We start from the raw sequence: 22,834 nt of genomic DNA, 5'->3' as shown, positions 1-22,834 counted from the left end.
GCAGGACTCTAAGGATTTTTCACACATCTCAACCAGTATATACATTTGTCTTAGGCTACATAGCATAATGGCATTTTGATGTGACTTTTAAGAATGTTGGTTCTAAAGCCAGGTTACTTGGGTTCCAACCCCAGTTTTGTTGCTTATCAGTTGTGTAATCTTCAGTAAATTTCCTGTGCTTCTATTTCTTCCATTCAGTAAGTTATCTGAGTGTCTAGTCCTCATTGTAAGACAGAGATGGTACTATTTTCTATCCCGTAGGGTTGTTGTCAGACTTGAATGAGTTAATACATGTAAAATACTAAGATGATGCTTGGCAGATAGTGAGTGCTCAGGAAGTCTAAGGTAGCATGATAATTACTGCCACCACTACCATTTTTCTATTCCCAATGTCTAATAGAGTAAATAAGTGTGTGAAGGAGGGAAGTGAGAATGAGAATAAATTACAGAGAAAACACATTATGTGACTTACAGAAATTTTGAAAATGAAAGTTTTAAATTTTCCTACGAGCATACTATACCTTCAGAGCAAGGCATCTTAATGATAGTTGACAGTTTGTTACTGACAAAAAATATATATGTATAAATAAGTATGACAATATATATCTTCCAGTTTTGCTTTTATAGCCTGGTTGTTAAGGAAAGGGTATATAAGACTTCTTAGCTACACATGAATAACTATGGTTATTCCTTAAGAATTACCTTTGGGGCTACTTTGTTACAAAGGCAAAGTCTAATGTTAAAGGAATGAAAGTTTGGTCCCTGGCTGTGTTCTTGTTATTCTGCTAAAATTCCAGATCTATCAAGTACTTATATATATCCAGCCTCCTCATCTTTTTTTTTTTTTAAAGTAACTTTTATTTAATTATTTTAATTTTACCAGAGAGGGACAGAGTTGAGTGAGTGAGAGTGAGTGACAGAGAGAGAGAGAGAGAGAGAGAAAGAAAGCCACCAGGTCCGGGACTCGAACTGGAGTAGGCCATATGGGAGTCCAGTGCCCTTAATTACCGCGCCCCCTACTGGCCCCCAGCATCCTCATCTTTAGAGACTGCCGCCTAGAGTAGTTGACCATTATAGAAACAATGTAAAGGAAATTAATATTAAGGGATACATTAGTACCTCCATCTGATTATATAATTATCCAAATTAATTTTAAATAATAATAATAGTAAATTCTGTCTTGAGGTTTCTAACTGGTTCTTGAGCTTTTCAGATTTTTAAATAAATATTACATAGACTGAAAGTAAGGCACTTGTGATGGAAGTTGTGTGATTTCTGGAGACAGAGCAAAATTAATGATCTGCTTGAATATCACTGATCTGAACAAGCTCAATGGATACTTTCTCTTCTAGTCAGTTACCAAAGTAACCCAAAGTATTTTGTAACAGTCATTCTGACATTTCTAACCTAATGTACCAAAGACTAAAAGAATTTTGTAAAGACTATAAACAAACAAAACAAAAACCTAACAACTTTCAAGGGAAATACTATAACGTGAATCTGAAGAAAGTTAGAACAATTAGTAAATTTGCCATTTCACAGTCACATTAAGTACATCTTTATTTAAGTAAGCACTTAAGCCAAGACCGAGTATGACCTGGGTCCTTGAGGTGGAATGCCTGGTGGATCAAGTTCAAACGCAGTCTGTTTACCTATGAACATAAGTGGCCTTAATCAAAGCAGAACACATTTTTTAAAATGTTGACTTTAAAATAAGAAGTGTAAATAAGACTGTGATTTATGAATCTGCTAATACCCTTCTCTGCTGTAGACATCAAAAAGATCTAGTTTTTGGCGGTGGTAAATATAACAAGAATGCGAACTTGTTAAAGCAGTAATAGATACTCTTATTAAAACTGTACTTCCATTAAGAGTTACAAATTGTCTTCCCTTCTTCCAGGTCTTAAAGAATGCGTTCAAAAAGCAGCTGCACCCAGGGCTCAGCCCAAAAGCAGTTTCCAGGACACAGTCAAGACCACAGTTTTCAAGGGCCAAAGGATATGAAGCACAGACTGCAAAATAAACACCCCACCAGTGAATCGGATGCAATCCTTCCACCCACCAAGTCAGAGAAGCCACATGGTGGTAATGGCCACCAGGCCGAAGATCTCTCAAGAGATGATCTATTATTTCTCCTCAGCATTCTGGAGGGAGAAGTGCAGGTCAGCTGAGCTGGGGTTCCTCATCATGCTTCAAGGGGAAAGCTACTTGTGAATTGGGTTCACAGAATTTCTGCCACAGAAATGGATAGTTGTGATTTGTACTTTTGTGCACATGAACGCAGAGCCTAAGTATATGCCCATGAACCGCATCGGGACGGGCTGTCATTGTAATGTGCAATTGGCACGCGCAGTGCGAAAGGTCACATCCTCGTGTCCATGTTGCTTGCGAGCTTCAGTTCACAGGCAGTCAGCACCAATAATGCCAGACGACTTCGGGGCTGGTTTAAATTACAACAGGTGTTTTCGTACCCCCTAGTGAACTGGCTCCTAGACTTGCCCTGGCATTGTTACCCACGGAAAAGTCTTAAAGAAGCTGCTACACATACAGGAGAATCTTCCTACCTACTTCCTGAAAACCCAAATGCCAGTCCACTGAGGGGTATGATGTTATCTGCTGGTCAAACACCATAAAAAATGTGGACAGCCAATGTTACATAATGATCATTTTTTTAAAAAGATTATTAATGTCTGATCAGATTGTAAGGAGGAGGAATGGACATGGTTTTGTTACCTTTTCCAAAAGGTGCTGTAACCAAATAGGGTTCATTTCTACTTGAAAGAGAAGAAATGAGAAATCACTTGCTGAGACCGCTGGTACAGAAAGCAGGCTTTCTGAAATACCTTTTGTTCCTACAGGCTCGAGATGAAGTCATAGGTATTTTAAAGGCTGAAAAAATGGACTTGGCTCTGCTAGAAGCTCAATATGGGTTTGTCACTCCAAAAAAGGTGTTAGAGGCTCTCCAGAGAGATGCTTTCCAAGCAAACTCTGCTCCTTGGCAGGAGGACATCTATGAGAAACCTATGAACGAGGTATGTACCACTTCAAGGGTGAATGCCGGGGAAAAGTAGCTTGCTAGCTGGCCAAGCACTAGGTCTGGCAGGTGAGCAGGACCTAAAGCTTCTTTTGATTCTTTACAGTTTTATTTTCTAAGGCATTTCAAATCTACCTAAAGTATGTAAATACTACAAGTTGTACAGGAAAGAAAAGGAGACTGAATTGTGGACAGGGAGCTTCACTAGGTTTAACTCCTCCTGCCCTTATGAGACAGAAAGGGAGACACAGATGGGTATTCTTCTTACATTTTAAATTTTAAAATGATAGTATGTGTACACACATGAGAGAGAGGAGGCCTTCAATCATGTCTAGTCAAGTTGTGATCCTCTTCCCCCAGACTTCTAGCTTGTCAGGATTCTTGGTATGCAGGCACCTGGTGTGTTTTAGATCAACTGGGCAGGGGATCTGAACCCTTGGTTGGTCACATGGCCTCCAGCACTGCAGTTCACTATGCTACTGACCACGCCACAGAGGATGGGCTGTTAGGTATTCTGGGCAGAGTATCCCAGTATCATGAGATGCCTGCCTCAGCCTCTTAATTAGCTAAGATTCCAGGCAACCTCACACAGCATGTTCAGGTTGGCCTGGGAACCAAATGGGCCTCCCGTGTGGCCTCCACCTTCCCAAGTGGTGGCACTATCTGTGTACCACCAGGGCTGAGACTAAGTTTGTGTAGTGAACAGACCAAAATCTATAAAATGCAAGAGAATTCCTTTTCTTAAATGTATGTGTGTGTACACGTGCATGTGCACACACACAGGTCTGTACTTCTTTTGGGGATTTGAAGGCTATCCAGCATATAATAAAAAACAGATAGAAGTCAACTATACAAGTTAATGTATTTAAAAACACTGAGGTATTATGTCATAGGAATTGTGAGCATGAATGGAAATGATCTGAAAAAAGCCAAAAAAATAGACTTTTCAAAAACATAGATTTTAGATGAATACATGCTTTCTTTTTCCTTAAAAAATTTAATGACAGTAAAGACGTCTACCCGCACCAAATATGACCCACAATTAGAACAGCAAAGGTAAGCAATCCCAATGTTGCCTCTACCGCACAAAGACACAATACTGCGGCTCTTTTACTTGCTGACATTTCTGGAACTCTTTGGCATCCTTATTTTATTCTTCTGTGTTCCTTTGAGATCTCAATGGAAAATTTTATAATTTTTCATTTTTATAAAAAGGAAACAACTACGAGCATGAGTTAAGGCTGGAGAGAGTGAAGGCAAGTTTTAGGCAAATTTCCCCACATAAGCTCTGGCAACCCACCTCAGGAACGACCTCTAATGTCCTTGCTATTCTTGTCTTGGGTGTCTCATGAGAGAAGACTACCATCTTGCCAAATTGTGAAGGAGTTTGGTCATGTGAATCTGCTTCTCTGAGGGGTAAGGATGAGACCACCCAAAGTCTGTTGACTTGTGTATTAATCCAAATTTTAAACAAAAGAAGCCAAAGCTGTATTCAAGTCAGTAGTATTGAAACTATCCTGGCTCCCAATATATTGACTATAAACAGCATCTGGCACAAATTCCTCAACCCACAGATCAAATCGCGAATTAATGATCATTGAATATACCTGTAACAGAACTTCACAAATGGCATAACTCCTCAACACTTCAGTGTGAAATGAAACGGAATGATTCCAAACTTATGTTGGAATCAGTAGGAAAAATTCATTACAAAATAATTGTATTATGGACATGCAAAAACTGGAAATACCCTGACTCTCTCCAAATGTTTACCACTCTAACACTGCAAAATGGCCCTGCAAGTTACCCATAATTGGGGCCTGCTTCGTAAATCTAACCTTTTCCAAGGACTCCTCCAACAGACACCCCTTTTGTCCCTCCACACACACATTCCCACCTCCACAATTTGCCAATTTTCTTCTATCTTTCCAGAAGTGTCCATCCTTATCCTCTATCTAGGCAGTGACCGGGTCGAGGGACACACAGAGACTAAACAATACAGGGGAATTCTGACTGGAAATCCTTAGGGCTGAAGAAAAGGAAAGGAGAGAAGGCATGTTACTGTAAGGCCGGCTGCGGCTGCGCCCTCATCATAGCAGAACAAGCACCTGTGCTAACAAGTTACTCTTGTTGCCTTCTTCCATCTCAGCGTTATCATCCCTCTTCCATTTCCCCTTCCCCACAGTGTTCATTTTGAAAAATCTTTTTAGATTTCAATCAGGTCTAGTGTAAACTAGAGGACACTTATCTAGTTTATAACCAAAAATAACTTAGAAGAATAAACTGCTCCATGACAAGATGTAGTAGGAACACCGATTCAAGGGAAAAACTGGTGGAGGCCTGTGAACTACGAACAGAACCAAGCATGGGGGTGAGACTAGGGAGTAAAGATGTGGTCAAGCGGGAGAGAAGAGGCAAGAGCTCAGAGTCCGTAACAGCTCTAGCCTTCCATTCCTTTCAATCTAGGGGTCTATATACGAAGTTCTCTTTTCAAAAGAAGCTTGAATGGATGGCCTAATTAGTGAGTTCTTTGTTCTTCCAAAAAATACATCACAGAAAATATTAACACTTTGGATTTATTTTTTTATTTTTTTATTTTTGTAGAGGTTTTTGCTATAGGGCGCATGCGCTCGTCAGACAGAGAGATAGAAAGTGAGAAATCACCCCCCAGAGGGGATGCCACGCCGCAATCCCTTCTCCTCCATTCTCCTCTCGGGATCTTGGGCACGCACGCACATGCGCCCAGCGTGAGTTTAAGCCACCAGGTCCGGGACTCGAACCGCGGTCGACTACATGGGAGTCCAGTGACATAGCCATTACGCTAACTGCTGGTCCCAACATTTTGGATTTATTAAGGTACAATAAAAATAAAAATTACTCCCCTATTAGCATTTTAAACCAACTGTATAATTCAGCTTTTAAGTTTCATTTTATTCATTTACTTAATTTTTATTGTAGAGTGATGTATAAAAATAGTTGTGGGGAATGAGCAGTTAGTGTAATGGCTATGTCGTTGGACTCCCATGTAGTTGACCACTGTTCGAGTCCTGGACCCAGTGGCTTAAACTCATGCCAGGCGCATGTGTGTGTGTGCCCAAGATCCCGAGAGGAGACTGGAGGAGAAGGGATTGTGGCGTGACCATCCCCCCTGGGGGGTGATTTCTCGCTTTCTGTCTCTCTGTCTCTCTGTCTCTCTGGTGAGCACAGGGACCCTGTAGCAAAACCTCTCAAAAAAAAAAAAAAGTTGTGGTTCCTGCTTTCAGGGTGTTTAATGTCTAAGAGCCTGATAGAGAACAAATGATCACACAGGAAGTATACAACCACAACGTATCCTGAGAGAAAAAATCAAAAGACTGAATTTAGACAAAAGAATCAGGAAAGCCAAGATTCAGAGAATGAGTAGGGATTAGTCAGGTAGAACATCAAGGAATTCTATTTCCAGTAACATTGTGTTCTATATATTATGAATAATACCACTAAAAATAATTAAAATATTAGCTAAAACATAAAAGAAAAAATCTTACATGTATTGCTGAGTTTACATGGAAGAAAGAGAAATCCTGAAGCCAGAAATGGAAAGAGAAATTTCTGTAGACTAACCAGCTTTTGGCTTTGTGTATTATGAACCCTTCTCTGTAATTCACACCCTTCCAGTACTGGGAACCAAAGGACATACTACTTATTTTGCAACATAACCTCTAACCTTTCATCTTATTTGACAATAGCTTGGTGAGCTGGCACAGTAAACATATTTCTTGCTTTTCCTACAGCAAGATGACTAGTAATAACTTACCTGTATAAGGAAGTGGATGAACCACATAATCTATCAGTCTAAACATCAGCTGAACTTTCCTTTAGCAAGAACCCCACATAGCATTTCTAAAACTATCTGACATGTATGATGGATGGTAAGTCAATATGGAAAAAAGGAACAAGTCTTAATTGATTATAGTTAAAAGACTTTTTGCAAATGTCACAAAACACGTTATGAGGTGAACATATTTCAGGGGCTCTCACAAGATCTAGGACCTTACCACCCAAAACCTAAGCGTCATTAGTTTCATGGCAGATCTTTCTATTCTCTTTTTATGTGTGTGCACATGTGTGAAGAAAAAGACTTAACCATGTTAGCAGGCAAAATCTAATGGGATAGATGTGGGATCAAAGAGAGAAGAAAGAGAAGACCAAAGGTAGAACAAGGGCTGGAAGGAGATGAAAAAGGGATGTATAAAAAAGCACATACAGGTGAAGAGATGTAGAATGGGGGAAGAGGGGCCAGGCAGTGGCATGGTGGTCAAGGTGGCTGAATTTCACATGGATGACTTTGCAATTAGTTTAAGTCTCAGCTCTGGGAGCTTGAAAAACATGCCAGGTGTGTGTGCAAATGTGACCAAAATTCTGAGAGGAGACTGGAAGAGAAGGGATTGTAGCATGACAGTTTCCTCGGGGTGTGGGGGTAGGGATGCTTTCTCACTCCTTCCTTCCCATCCCCTCCCCCATCTTGGTGTCTTGATGAGCACATGCACCTTGTAGCAAATTAAAAACAAATAATGTATAATATAGTAAAACTATGAATAGCAGAAGTGGAAGTGGAAAACAGAAATTCATGCTTGATAGACTCTTCTCAGTCAAGGAGGTAAGAAGGTAAGGATATGACCTGGCCTAATACTTAGAGAACAGCATGAGCTTCCTGGGTGAGAAAAGAGAATGGATGCTGACTAAGCTTACAGAAAAAGCCACAAAGACAACAATCCAGCTAAATCAGAAAATCACCTAAAATGCTACCAGGATTGAACAAGGAAAGGAAGACTGTAGGGGCTGACCTGAACATCAGTAGATAAGATGAGAATGAGAGATTATCACCAAAGTGGCAGTGTAGACATAGAAATCATGCCCCCATTTCCATAGTCTAATGCTGGGGCAGTGAGAAAACAAGCAGCCTTTATTTCAGGATTTTGGTGTTATAAAGGAAGACAAGATTTCAGCACAAATTTTATGAATAGCAGATTTAGTTACCTTTGATTTGCTCAAAAAAAAAAAAAAGTCAATCAATTTCTCTACTCTCTGGATTGTATTTATCCCTACCTGTGTAGAACCAATGGAGAAGAACCAAAGCCATGGCACAGAAAGATCCAACCCAGCTGATGTGATCTGTGACTTGGAGTATAAGAAAACAAAGGTCTGCTCTTGCCTAAATAAATATTAAGCAACCAAAAGTACAAAAGAAAAGAAAAGAAAAGAAGAGGAGAAGAGAGGAGAGGAGAGGAGAGGAGAGGAGAGGAGAGAAGAGAAGAGAAGAGAAGAGAAAAGGAAAACTTCTCTGTCCTTCATTCACTCTGACCATGGGAAGATCATCACAACCCAACTTAATGGGACACACTACACTTCCTTCCTTCTAAGGGAGGAGTTGCACTATAATAAGGGCTGGGTGTAGGACATCAGGAAGGCTGAAATGATAAGCAGGAAGCTTATCACTGCATAGGAAACATTAGGAAACCATCTTTTCAATCTTTCTGCCCCCATGCCTCCTAAAATGACTGATGAGTCTTCCTGTTTTCTTCCCCAGGCTTCACTGGGAGGCAGTCATTCTCTGACAGTCCTTTAGTACTTAACAGCATACTACCTGACACTGCACCTATATTTTTATATTATTTTTATCTTATCTTCCTCCCGTGAGCATAAGCACTTAGGCTTCAGACTTCTCTTGCATTCACCATGGTAACTATCATAATACTAGGTACAAACAGAATAATAGGCACTAAAATACTTGCTTGCCTTGAGAAAACTGTGCTAAAATTAAGCTTAGAAATCATTCAGTCCAAACCCCACAGTGTACAATTACCTGATTTTTCACAAAGGGCACCAGTCAATCCAGTGGGGAAAACTTCTTTTGTAAATGGTGCTGGAATAATTGGGTGTTCACCTGCAGAAGGATAAAACTGGACCCCCTATCTCTCATCATTAACAAAAATCAACTCAAAATGGAGCACAGATCTAAATGTAAGACTTCCAACTATAAGACTATTGGTGGAAAATGCAGGGAAACTCTTAGAAACATAGAAGTAGGCAAAGATTCTTGAACAAGACCCCCAAAGCACAGGCAATAATCCCAAAAATAGACAAGTGGGATTACATCAGATTAAAAAGCTTCTGCAAAGCTAAAGAAGCAGTAATTAGACTGAATCAGCAACCCTCCCTCCTTCCTCCCTCCCTCCCTTTCCTTCCTTCTTTTTAAGATAAGCTCTTACTACATCACAATCACTCTGGCTCAGCTTCCCAGATGGGACTATACACTCAGGCCACCATTTATGGTTTTTCTTTTTTCTTTTCTTCTTCTTCTTTTTTTTTTTTTTTTTTTTTTTTTTTAAATAAGGGGTCTTGCCTGTTTTAATACAGGACTTGGTTCAAAAAAAAAAAAAAAAAATGGCAGAATCTGGACCAGTCTCAAGTTCTTGATGTTTCTCCTCAGTTTTCCTGGTAGCTGGGATTATAGGCCTCCTTTCTTTCCTGGTTTCTTGTTTACTTTCAATCTGTAAACATAAACTGCATACCACTTACAAGCAGGATACTCTAATATATGCAAAACATTAAGAAAAATAGGCTGTGACTACATAAATCAGTCATAAGGTGATTGTTTTATACTGAAGAGATGCGTAGAGGTACTAGGAAAACCAGAAGGGACTTAGTGCTTACATCTGGTCCCATTCACACCACATCCAACACAGAATTGACTGTCTATCTTAATGGAGACATCTTGATGCACCAAATGAAAAATAGACCAAGGGACCGCAGATTTCCAGTACTGTAAGGGACCGAGTTTGAATTGATCAGCTAGGCCATGGCAGGTTCACCGTATAAGAAACCCTTCACCTTCAATCATTCCTTTAATATGATTTATCTGGGAGAGGAATATCAGAAAGGGAACACTAGGAGTGGGGAAGTTTCAGGAGATAATGACCAAGAAACATGATAATGGATGCAAACAAGTGGAATAGGTTATAGGGCTATATATGACAGCTGAGTAAGCCGCTAACAATTGAATATATACTTTAAAAAAACAAAAACTAGTAGAACTATTTAATTTCACACGTGAAGATCATTACTATCTCTATATTCTCATATTGATTATTACACACTACATTGATGCTTTGCCCACACAAAGACATACAATGGTTATTTGTAGACCAAAATTATAATTTAAAAATTTTAGAAGTTAAAATTAAAAAGGGAGGTATGTGGAAATAGCTCTGATACCGGAGTATGGGTTATTCTTTCTTGAAGTATTTGATGACATAAAGAGTATATATGCATTGCAAAAGGTATTCACTGAAAAGTTTCAATTACCAAGAGTAATGATAAAAATTAAATAAGGAGAACAAAAGCCCATTGCTGAATTAATTGGTTAACACAATAACATTTCAAAAAGATGAAAGATTGCAATATCCTGAACAAATGATAATTAGGCTGTAAATGAATTTTCTTTTGTAGTTGGACAAAGTCGTGGAAAAACATAAAGAATCACACAGACGAATCCTGGAACAGCTTTTAATGGCAGAAAAGTCTCACAAGCAAACCATAGTGGAGTTGGAGGAAGAAAAGAAGAAGCATAAAGAATACATGGAGAAGAGTGATGAATTCATAGGCTTACTAGAACAAGAATGTGAAAGGTAAGGCTGCTCTGGACAAAACTTTCTAACCTCTCACTATGGGCTGGGCACTGCGCCAGGGGTCAGGGATATGAAGATGCACATGACATAGCTTCTGTTCTCAATGCCACAATGAAGAGCACAGGTTTTTAAGACATTATTGATACAATGAAAGAATACCAGCTGTGCTAAAACTATGGAAACATCAATGTTGGAGCCTAACTCTGCAAGGGCTTTTTTGTAAAAGCTGAGCAGAGGCACCAACAGGGGTCTAGTCTCTACACAAACAAGAATGGAAACTGTGTCCAAGGCAAGGAGAGAAATAACATAACAACGTAATAACTGGAGGTGAGACAAGAGCATGAGTACTAGAGGAACTCTGAGACAAGAGCATAAATACTAGAGGAACTCAAGCCTTCCCCGTGGCTACCGCAGAGGGTGTGAGTGCACAGTGAGAGAAGTAAAGACTTAGCCAGGACCAGCGGGGCTTTATACTGTTAATAAGACAGAACAAATGAAAAACTGTGAGAATGAGATGATCAGGAATGCACTCTGAAAGAAACATTATGGCAACATGGAGGGAAGACTGGAAGAAGTTTAGGAGCAGGACGTCCACACAAGAGGCAAATCCCAAATGAGAAAGATGAGGGGATGCATTCCAATGGCTCTAGGCTTAGAGAGGAGGGGTTATAAATAGTAAATATTTATGTAGTATGGTCCATTTGAATTAGTGACTGCTGAGATGGCAGACCAGAGCAAGGGGTACTGAGTTCATTGAGAAGTATTCCTAACCATTCACCAAGAAATGGAACATAAGAATTGGGCAGCATTTTGGTCAGGAAGGTGGCTTGTATGTGGGTGCAGGAGGGAGGTTGTGTGGTTAGGCCCTTGTTTTAGACATGCTGAGTATAGGTACCTTGGAGTTTTCCAGTGTCCAGTGGGAAGAATGATATCTATAAAGATAACCCACAGTCAGAAACATAGGTCTTGAAAAGGAAGGGCTGGTGATGTGCAGAGGGTGACAGTTTAAGTTATGGATGCTGCTGTGGTGAGGAAAGAGCATGCCAAGAAGGGAACCCTTTGATGCTTGGTGGATTATAAAGAAAGGGAGCTGAGAAAAGACTGGTGGAAAGTCATAAGAATCGAAGGAGAAAGAAGGCAATGAAATAAGCATTGAAAGACTTTCAAAAAAGAGTGAACAAAATAGCACTTAATAATGTAGAAGAGGATAAGAAATGTCCCAGGAACAAGGAAGACACTGAGAAACTTAATGAGTCATTTTTATACAGCAGTAAGGGCAAAATCCAAATCGCCATGCTCTAAAGAATAGATAAGAAATAAGAGTGTAGAAGCTTAAAATGTGAACTAGTATTCTGAAAAGCTTGGTTGGAAAAAAAAAAAAAGAGGGAGAGATTGGTTGGTAAACATTTTAAACCATACGTACAACAGGTGTTTTGGTCCACTTTGACTGTTCTGAATCACCTTAGAAAGCAGGAACGTCCATATTTGAGAAGACAGTTAACTCTCTCTGTTGATATTGTGAGGATAGAAAATAACCAATTTCTGCAATGTCAACTTCTTACTAGGTACTTATTACTTTTGTTATTTCTATGTGTACTTCTATGAGTTACAGAGCTAATGATGTTGGATTCTGATAACTACAGAAAATGCAGGGAGAAAAATTACCTGTGAGTTCCCCTTTCCAAAATGCAAGTAAGCTCAATTGCTTTATTCAAGTATTTCTAATTCATATTTTACCTAGGTAAAGGAAGTTATTCCAATATCTAGGCAAATGGAAGACTTCCATTTCTTTGCAGGGTACTTCATGGTAGACATTTGTTCAGACTGCCAGGGAATGCATGGCTCTCAACATCGGTCTGTTCTTTGCAGGAGGTTTATTTATTCCAGTAGATTTAGGGAGTTCTCTTGTGAATTTATCGCTCATGAACTCTGCAATATCTACAGGGGTAGAGTACAGGAGCACAAGAAATCTGGCATCAAGGGAAGATCTGGCCCAGACAGTACAATATAAGATGTATTATTCAATGAGACACTGTTAGAGCAGATATTAGTTCGAACTCCTGTGGTTTGGCACTGGTGGCTTCGTTTGGCCTCCATGCTTACTTGGCACTAGTGTGCAGAACACAGACACTTCCTTTCATCTCTCATTATTATGAACATTTAGTGACCACAGTCCGAGTGTCGCGTGGCATAGAACAAAGCAGTACAGGCTGTCCCGCCCAAGGGGTTTAACACATTAGGGAGGGAAGGTAAACTACGGATTTAGAGCGGGAATGTGAAGGGCTGTTGAGATACAGTTCTAATTTTCACTGTTTTATCTCTACTTTCTGGAGGCAAGTGGGGAGGTCTAACCACTGGGAGGCAGATAGGGAACAGTACTTAAATCAAGAGAGCCAAGAGAGACAGAACTGGGACATGAGATGAAAAGATCAAAGGGAAGAAAGGCCATGAGCTGGCGCAAAAGAAAAATAGTGGGAAAGTGTAAAGTATGCCTAGGAAATCAGTACATTAAGAATGGTATTTTGAGGAGCTGGCACCATAACACAGTGGTTAAGTCCTGTGCACAGGGAGATGGATATCACATGACCCACTGCAGGTTGAATCCTACCACAGACTTGAAAAATACACTGGACACATGTGCGAAAGTCTGACGGGATGAAGAAACGGAGGAAAAAAGATTGTAGTGTGATCATGCCCCATCGGAGAGGTGCTGCTTTCTCTCTCTCTCCTCCCTTCTGCATACACATACTCTCTGACAATGTACAAAAATAAAATAGATAAAGATGGTATTTCTGTGTTTCAAATGCATTTAAGAAAAACAAGAGATTTTCTTAGTTTTATAGGTTACTAAATTTATTTGCCTTGAAGAATAATTAAACTAAACATACCATTACCAAGAAATAAGAAAAAGTGACTAAAAGCCTCCTCACCTTCCCTGTGTCACCATTCCAGATGATAAGAGCACATTCATCTATTTTCGTTTGCCAAGCCACAGCTTCCAGTTGGAAAGCTTTGGGTATGAGAGTACTAAACCTATCCTCAACTCACGGAGCAAGGACATGCTTCCTTACTTTGCTTGCTTCAGTCACAAGTCCCGTACCTCGGTACTGATGGTGCACTCACCTGCCCTCAGCAGGGAGACTGCAGGCCTCATGAGGCATGAGGAACTTCTATTTGTTTTTAGGCTCTGTGTATCGAAGTATTAAAGGAACACTATGCAACAAAATGGGAAATGGGGGACATGTTAATGATTTCAGGTCACTACACTCAGAGGTAGAGCTTACACAGACGACAGTGAAACACCAGCTATGTGTCTCATTTTTAGGCAACACCGCAAAATGCACACACACCATTAATTCAAACTTCAGTAAGAGTACTTCCCCTCAAGAACACAGCCACCTCTCATAAGATCAAGACTTAACTTGTCTTTAAGGGTCAAAGAATAAAGTCTGCTTCCTCAGACTGATTAAGCCACTCCCAAATGAGTGACCCGTGGTTCAGTGAAACAAAGATATAACCCCATAAAAGGGGCTGGGTGAGGATAGCTATGAAGGACAACTGATTAAAACTCAAAAAAAAAAAAATTAAAAAAAAATAAAGCAGCACTGTGAAGGTTTAACCCTTGTATTTTAAATGCTGGTTTACATCTACTTGGATATAAAATAAAAATTAAGAAACACATGATTGAGGTAGTTAATGAGACCTTAGAGGATGTAATAATAATGGATTTCAAATTAAGGTTCAATTTCTGTGTTTTCTTTGGAGAGTTTGTTTTATGTGGAAAAACCTAAAGGAGCCTGATGTCACATGTTGAGTTCAGGCCAAAATGTCTGCCAAGTGATGTCGCTGTCTAATCAGTAAGCAATCGGCTTCCCTATTGAGGGCAGGGGTGGGGATCGGCTCAGGAAAGCCTGTCCTTGCCAAGCTGGTTAATGCAAAGTTTCCTTCATCTGTGCGGTTTGGTCTGTCCATATGGTCACATATATCCTCATTTCATGCCGACCTTCTGTTCACTGACCAGCTCCAATGTAGGGATGGATGTGTCACTACGACCTGCGTTGTGTACTTGGCTGAGGTACAAGTGGAGTCTATGTGAAAAGTTTTACACAAAAGCAATGCCAGTAATTTCTGGCCTTTCTGGATGGTTTCACAGGAAAGCCAAAACAAAAATCACTTTTAGTCAGTGTAATTTTACAAAATTTTCCCATAAATGAAATGCCAATTTTGTCTTCAAAAAAGGCTTGCCTAATTTTTTTTCTTCTCCAGTTTCAATGGAGAAGAAACATTTTTGCTGCAAAGCAAAAACAAAGTTGTCTTATTTTGAAACCACACTTTTTTTTTTTTTAAAGAACACTAAAATAAACCATGTATAGTCACCATACCTAGTACTGCTTTTCTGCCCTTGACAAAACCACAATATCGAGAAACAAATACTGTTATGGCAACCCTGTATAAACGTGTGGCTCCAACCACAGACTTTTTTTTTTTTAAAGCTTTTATAAAATTACTTTTCATGTTATCTTGGGCAAATAATTAGCAATAATATTCTGATTTTATTAATCAGGAGTTCAAAGGGTCACTTTTCAGAAGCACTTGGTGAGAAAGGAGTTACAAGCAGAATTAATCTCTTTTTCCTATGCTGCCCAACTTGGACTATTTTGACTAGATAGCAGTGTTGCAGGGCATAGGGGCTTGAGGAGGGAAGACACAAGGGTACAGATGAAAAGACTGTGGCTTTAACCACGGACTGGGTAAGTCTTCTGCTGTTAGGTTTTAGTGAGGAATGAAGTACTTCCACCTTTTCCACCCTGTGCCCCAGGCAACTTTATAAACAAAGATTCCCACTGTCAATGCTGCTCTATTATTACAGCCTGTTTTCCAGACTGGCATTGGTTAATGGGACTGAGACACTGCTTAAGCCATATTTGACCCTACTGTTAATAGCGTATATACATTTTCAAAGACTTTTCTCAAAACCATCAAATCATTCTAGAAGCTTTGGATACATGCATGAAATACATAAAAAATAATAACATTACTTACAAAATTTGTTAGTTAAATAAGCTAATAAGCTAGCTAGCGTTGCTAATGTTTCATGCATCTATTAGAAAATAAACCAACTAATGAATAAATGCCCACTACAAGCCAGGTCCTGTGCTAGATACTGGGTTAAGACAGTAGATGGGTCTTCATCTCCATAAAACCGTGATTAAGTGGTTCATCATGTAAAGGCAAGACACCATCGCGAACTTTAAGACTCAATATCGATGCTTAAAGGCACTCAGATCATGATGGGTAAGAAAAAGTGGTACCACCATGGTAAAATAACCTAATACTCATGAAGACAGAACACTCAGTGAAATCAGTCGACAGAAAAGAGTACGCTACTACGTAATTCTGTATCTCATGATTATCACCATTAGGATTTTTAGTTTTTCTGGTCTTAAATCTCAGCTTTTTTTTTTTTTTTTTTAGGAGGGGTTTTTTGTTACAGGCGGGGGCCGCCACCCAGCAGTTTTTTGCTACAGGGCGCGTGCACTCACCAGACAGACAGAGAGACAGACAGAGAAACAGAAAGTGAGAAATCACCCCCCAGGGGGGATGGCCATGCCGCAATCCCTTCTCCTCCATTCTCCTCTCGGGATTTTGGGCACGCACGCACATGCACCCGGCATGAGTTTAAGCCACAGAATCCGGGACTTGAACCATGGTCGACTATGTGGGAGTCCAGTGACATAGCCATTATGCTAACTGCTGGTCCCAAATCTCAGCTTTTAATAATATCCCACAAACCAATAAATTGTAGGTGTAATGCTTTAAAAACAAATTATACTGTTTTTTAAAATAATATTTGGAGAGCTAGCAGTTTTAAATTTCATGCATACTAAACTATTGTTGTAGAACACAATGTACTCAAATGCAATAATTTCTTTTCACTTTTCTGGCAAGGAATTATTTGTATTACATATTCTTGAGAATATGTCTTACAAGTAGTAAACTGGATGCCAGCTCTCCATCAGACCTTTATCTTGGGTATCCAGTTCTTTGTCAGAATAATATGGAGACCTACCACAAACACATGTTTTGATATTGTAATTCTGTAAGATTTACTGTGTGATCAGCCTAGTATTCATGTACCTTAGACATAACACAGGATCTGGGCAGGGATACGATACAGAGATTAGTTACCTCATGTGAGTACCAAAAAACCATTTAGGATTGTATCTTATAACTTAACTGTCAACATATGTCACAAAACCACACCCTGGTCACTGCACATACGTTCAGTAGTTTCTATACACCATTTAACTACAGAGGCCAAAATACAATTTAGAATGAGTAGTTGAATATGTAACAATTAGTGAATTTGTTATTTCACACAAAAAATACTATAAATTTTCAAATGTAGTCTAAAAGAAAACAGTAAGTCCAATGAAAGATGAACTAGGAACCTGGAGATGTGAGGTGGAGGGGTGGAAAGCAGTGATCTGCAGACCAGATCTTAGTATATAACTTCAGGAAAATTCCATTTCTTGACTTTTTAGCTTTCTTGTATATAAGACAAGGGCAGACTATATAATTTGTGTGTCTCTTCCAGTCTGTTATTTATGTTAGTGTTATGAATAAGAACTTCAAGATTAGGATTATAACTTACACTATGAAAAGACACCAGTGAAAAATCCTATTGCTCCTCAAATGCTGCATATTCCAAACTAAAATCGTATCTTTCCAAATCCAGGCCTACATGCAATCTTTCTATTTTTGTTAGTGCCAATACAATGATGCGATCTGTCATATGGCTATCAAAAATGAATCACAGCACCCCACAATTCAACCTTGACAAGACGGAGTAATGTAGACCAACTTTCTTTCTTGAATTGAGAAAATTAAAGCCCACCAAGTTCCAGCTAAGAAACCTCACAATATTGGGGCCAGCAGGTTGCATGGTGGTTAATAGCTCTGGACTCCCACATGTCTGACCACAGTTCGAGTCCCAGACCCGATGGCTTGCTTTCTCACTTTCCCTTGCTCTCTCTCTCTCGCTTTCTCTCTTTCTCTCTCATTCTGTCCCTCTCTGGTCAAATAATAAATAAAGTAAAATGAAATTTAAAAAATTCTTAAAAAAAAGAAATATCACAATATTGCGCTAATATTAATTAATGCAGAGCCAGACCAGAAGCCAGCTCCTCTGATAATACATTCTATGCTATTTTCCCTAAAATTATTACTAGTTATTCCAGCCTTGTGCATGTTTGTAGTTGTGAGAAGTCCAGAGAAAATCTGACAACTATAATACAGTTAAGAAGACAAGACTCTTATAAATTAATCTTTAATTCAGGGAGGACTCAGGTGTTCATTATGTGATATAGACACTGCTGTTGAAACACTATAGGGGGTCAGACCAAAAGGAGATTAAGGACTGTAACCATCCAGTGGACAGCAGAGCCATAGGAGAACACAGAACACACAGTAAGTACGTCTGCTAACGATTCATAGCTACTAGGTTAACAGCCCTATCAAACAGGAAGCCAAAGCCAGAATGTGGAAGGGCAAGCTCAAACTTCTGTTCCATTTGTACTATAAAATCTAAAGAGGAAGAAGAGGCATTAAACCATATCAAAATGGAAATTTTTGCCTCATAAATGCAAAACAATGTAGAACAAACAGCATTCTGAGTTTATAACTTGCAGGTAAAGTTTCCAGACAAGTATATTAATCCTTGAGATGAGAAGATGAAATGAACAGCTTTGGCCAGCCCAGAGGATGATGACTGGCACAAGTGATGAGCAGATAGGACTGCTCAGAAAGGCCTGACGGAAGGGTGCCAGCTATTGGAGTTAAAAGCACAGACGAGTTAGAACAAGGGATTGAAGCATGGTCCCATCCTCTCGCCTGATTCCTCTAACTATTTGACTGAAGCAAAGTAGTTAATCTCTTAAGTCTTAGTTTCACCATCTTTTAAAAATTATGACATAGATCTCACAGGTTCTTATGATTACTACATTACGTAACACATGAAGTAATAAGTATGGTGTCTGGCACACAGAAAACGCTCAGGAAGCATTACCATTGTATTAGCCAGAGTTCTCCAGAGAAATAAAATGTGTGTGTGTAGGGTGTGCATGTGTATCTAGGAAAACAATTATTATAAGGCATTGGCCTGCATGATTATGGAGGCTGCACTGTCCCAGGATCTAGACCAAGAAAAGCCAGTGATGCAACACAAATGCCTGAGAGCAAGAAAACGGATGGCAGATTCCAGTCTGAAGGTCTGAGAACAAGGAGTGTTGAGGGCAGCAGAGTGCCACCCCAACTCAAGTAGCCAGGCAGTTAATTCAGCCTTCCTCCACATTTTGTTTCATTCTGATTGGATCATGCCCACACAGACTGAGGAGGTCCATTTGCTTTATTCAGTCAATAAAAGCAATATTAGCCAATTCAAATGCTAATCTCCTCTCCAAATGTTCACAGACACACCTAGGGAAAAAAAAAGTTTAACCAGCTACCTGAGCATCTCATAGCTAGGTTGACACATAAAATTAACTATCACAAGCATCTTCCTTCAAATTCGCCTTTCTTCAAAGTAGTTTATCTGCACACGGTGGGACATACCAATGGGCACTTTTTTTTGGAGAGTTTTGTTTTTTTTTTTTTTTTTTTTTTTTTAGGGGCACTCGCCAGACAGACAGACAGACAGAGACAGATTGACAGAAAGCAAGAAATCACTCCCCAGGGGGGATGGCCACGCCGTAATCCCTTCTCCTCCATTCTCCTCTCGGGATCTTGGGCACGCACGCACAGGCGCCTGTGCGTGAGTTTTAAGCCACCAGGTCTGGGACTCGAACTGTGGTCGACTGCATGGGAGTCCAGCAACATAGCCATTACACTAACTGCTGGTCCCCCAATGGGCATTTTTTGAATTTGCCAAGTAAAGCATTTAATTAGAGCCTATGTGTGTGCTTGAAGACATGAGAATGAATAAGCTCTTTGAAGAGGCAATCATTGGTTGTAGGAGATAGACACAACACTAAGATGGGCACAACAGTCCTTATGAACTTCTTTTTAAAAATTAAACCACAGAGATCTGTTTCTTCTTTTGTGAATCACTCTACTTAGATAACCAAAAATATGAAGTGTGACGGTATTATAAACAGCGCAGCCTACCATACATACAAAATCAAGGCTACCCAATGAGATGGGTTTTTTTGGGAGAGATTTTCGCTATAGGGCACATGTGCTCGCCAGACAGACAGAGAGAGCCATAGAGACAGAAAGTGAGAAATCACCCCCCAGGGAAGATGGCCATGCCGCAATCCCTTCTCCTCCATTCTCCTCTCGTGCTCTTGGGCACACATGCACACGCGCCCGGCGTTGAGTTTTAAGCCACCAGGTCTGGGATGCGAACCACAGTCGACTACGTGGGAGTCCAGTGACATAGTCATTACGCTACCTGCTGGTTCCCTTTTTTTTAAAAGGGAGAATTCAAGCAGCTAGGTCGGGGACTCGAACTGCAGTCAGCCATGTGGGAGTCTAGCCACCTTAGCCACCACACCACTTGTTGGCCCCATGAGATGGTTTTTAAGTGCATCAAAAAACCCCAGTGATCCTCTGGCCTGCCGCTGTCTCAAGGTCCCCACACTATTTACACCTTCCTGCTTATAGTAATTGTGAAAGTCAAATATTCTCACTCTAAGGTAAATGGGCTTACTTTTTATTCATTTTCTTCACAGCTTTTTTCACAGGGCCACATGCAGAAGTATATAAATACATTTTGAATGAGTGAACGAAACATGGGGAAACTATGTTTAATCTATTATTTCCCACTACTCTCTTATAAATTAACTTGGGGATTAGTTCCCTTCAGTTAGCATGGTCACGGGAGAATGGAATGCACAAGTCAGTGAGGGTGGGGAAAGCGGAATAAGCTTGAGAGTTTTTAGGATTATTCCAGAGAAGATGGACATAAGAAAGGGTGGAAGAAAACTATAACCCTAAAAAGGAATTTTAAAACATCCAAAATATTAACTGCAAAAATAAATTGGGACCAGCATATGGCATAGTGGATAAGGCGCTGGACACTCCCACATGGCCAACCATGGTTCGAGTCCTGGACCTGGTGGCTTCCATAGTCATTACGCTAACTGCTGGTTCCCTTTTTTTTTAAAGGGAGAAATCAAGCAGCTAGGTCTGGGACTCGAACTGCAGTCAGCCATGTGGGAGTCTAGCCACCTTAGCCACCACACCACTTGTTGGCCCCATGAGATGGTTTTTAAGTGCATCAAAAAACCCCAGTGATCCTCTGGCCTGCCGCTGTCTCAAGGTCCCCACACTATTTACACCTTCCTGCTTATAGTAATTGTGAAAGTCAAATATTCTCACTCTAAGGTAAATGGGCTTACTTTTTATTCATTTTCTTCACAGCTTTTTTCACAGGGCCACATGCAGAAGTATATAAATACATTTTGAATGAGTGAACGAAACATGGGGAAACTATGTTTAATCTATTATTTCCCACTACTCTCTTATAAATTAACTTGGGGATTAGTTCCCTTCAGTTAGCATGGTCACGGGAGAATGGAATGCACAAGTCAGTGAGGGTGGGGAAAGCGGAATAAGCTTGAGAGTTTTTAGGATTATTCCAGAGAAGATGGACATAAGAAAGGGTGGAAGAAAACTATAACCCTAAAAAGGAATTTTAAAACATCCAAAATATTAACTGCAAAAATAAATTGGGACCAGCATATGGCATAGTGGATAAGGCGCTGGACACTCCCACATGGCCAACCATGGTTCGAGTCCTGGACCTGGTGGCTTCCTTTCTCACTCTCTCTCTCTCTCTCTGTCTCTCTCTGGTCAAATTAAAATGAATGAACGAATAAAATAAAATAAATAATTTAAAAAATTAAAAACAACTTCCTTATACTTAATACTTTGCACAATTTTTGATATATATGATATATATATCTAAAATACTTATATATATATATATCCTGAAGCACTCACGATTTCATACTGTGGGCATTTAGAGTCCTCCCTGTTTTTCAGTATTATAAAGAACATTATAACAAATAGCTTTATATTCCAATTAATTGTTGAGCTGCCTAGACTGTTGCCTTAGGACAAATTCTTAGATGTGGAATTGTTAGGTCAAAAGTTTTAAACCTACTTAAGGAGTGAAAAACCTAAAGTTGGGACCAGCAGTTGGTAGAATGGCTATGTTGCTGGACTCCCACGTAGTCGACCATGGATTGAGTCCCAGACCAGGTGGCTTAAATTCACGCCAGGCACGTGTGCATGCATGCCCAAAATCCCTACAGGAGAATGGAGAGGGGATTGTGGCATGGCCATCCCCCCTGGGGCTGATTTCTCACTCTCTGTCTCTCTGTCTCTGTCTTTCTGGCAAGCGCACATGCCCTAAAGCAAAAACCTCTCCAAAAAAAAGAAAAAAAGAAAAACCTAAAGTTAAACTGACCTCTGAAAAAGATATTATGCAAATACTAACAATGAAAGATAGTACCCATCTGTTAACTTTATAACCTTACCTGGGACTCACCTGGAATCTAGCTTCCTTTAAATACGACACAAGGTTCTAAAGTGAATGCAAATAATAGGACTCACACTGTCGCACTGACTTTATCTTTGATTTCAGAGATGTGTTACTTCTGGAAGAAATGCCCTAATGTATCACTGAAAATACACCTAGAAATTGTAATAGCTCCAGCCACAGTGGCACAGGTGTCACCCAATACTCCGTGACTCTGCAAGACATACCGAAGATTGGGCTTTGGTTCACGGGTTAGCCTGTACACTCCAGGAACGCGTGCATGTGTGCCTCTGACCCTGGCCGGCTGGGGAAGGCTGGAGGGGAGGAGAGAAAGAGTGATGTGAGAACTTGTTGAGACGCTTGTCTCTCTCTCTCTCTCTCTCAAAATAAATAAACACGAATAAAAAAGATTAAATATCTGAGAAGCCTGATGAATAGGTAAATTTACAGCTTTAGGACATGTTTAGGAAAAAACACATTAGCAGGACTTATAAAGCTGAACGTGTGTTTTCTGATTTTTCTTTTCTTAAAAACAAGTAGTTTCTAACTCAGTTTTGCCACTTTGTATCTGGCATTGTATGTTCCAAG

The 22,834-nt window shown here is 39.9% G+C and overlaps 2 protein-coding genes across 4 annotated transcripts in view; one reads left to right on the top strand and one right to left on the bottom strand.

The window, feature by feature from the left end:
• Positions 1–22,834, bottom strand: part of CMSS1 (cms1 ribosomal small subunit homolog) — a 430,734-nt gene that overhangs the window by 299,822 nt on the left and 108,078 nt on the right. The gene's annotated exons all lie outside the window — the stretch shown is intronic.
• Positions 1,901–22,834, top strand: part of FILIP1L (filamin A interacting protein 1 like) — a 105,736-nt gene continuing 84,802 nt past the window's right edge. The window contains exons 1-3 of the mRNA XM_027769967.1: positions 1,901–2,162; positions 2,859–3,032; positions 10,523–10,701. Coding sequence (XP_027625768.1) covers positions 1,911–2,162; positions 2,859–3,032; positions 10,523–10,701 — 605 coding nt within the window. The 5' untranslated portion in view covers positions 1,901–1,910. The remainder of the gene's footprint in view (positions 2,163–2,858; positions 3,033–10,522; positions 10,702–22,834) is intronic.

This window comes from Tupaia chinensis, unplaced genomic scaffold, assembly GCF_000334495.1.
Source record: "Tupaia chinensis unplaced genomic scaffold, TupChi_1.0 Scaffold000100_1, whole genome shotgun sequence".
Taxonomy (NCBI): domain Eukaryota; kingdom Metazoa; phylum Chordata; class Mammalia; order Scandentia; family Tupaiidae; genus Tupaia; species Tupaia belangeri.
The sequence above is the reverse complement of the archived record's forward strand: the minus strand, read 5'-3'. Positions and strand labels throughout refer to the sequence as shown.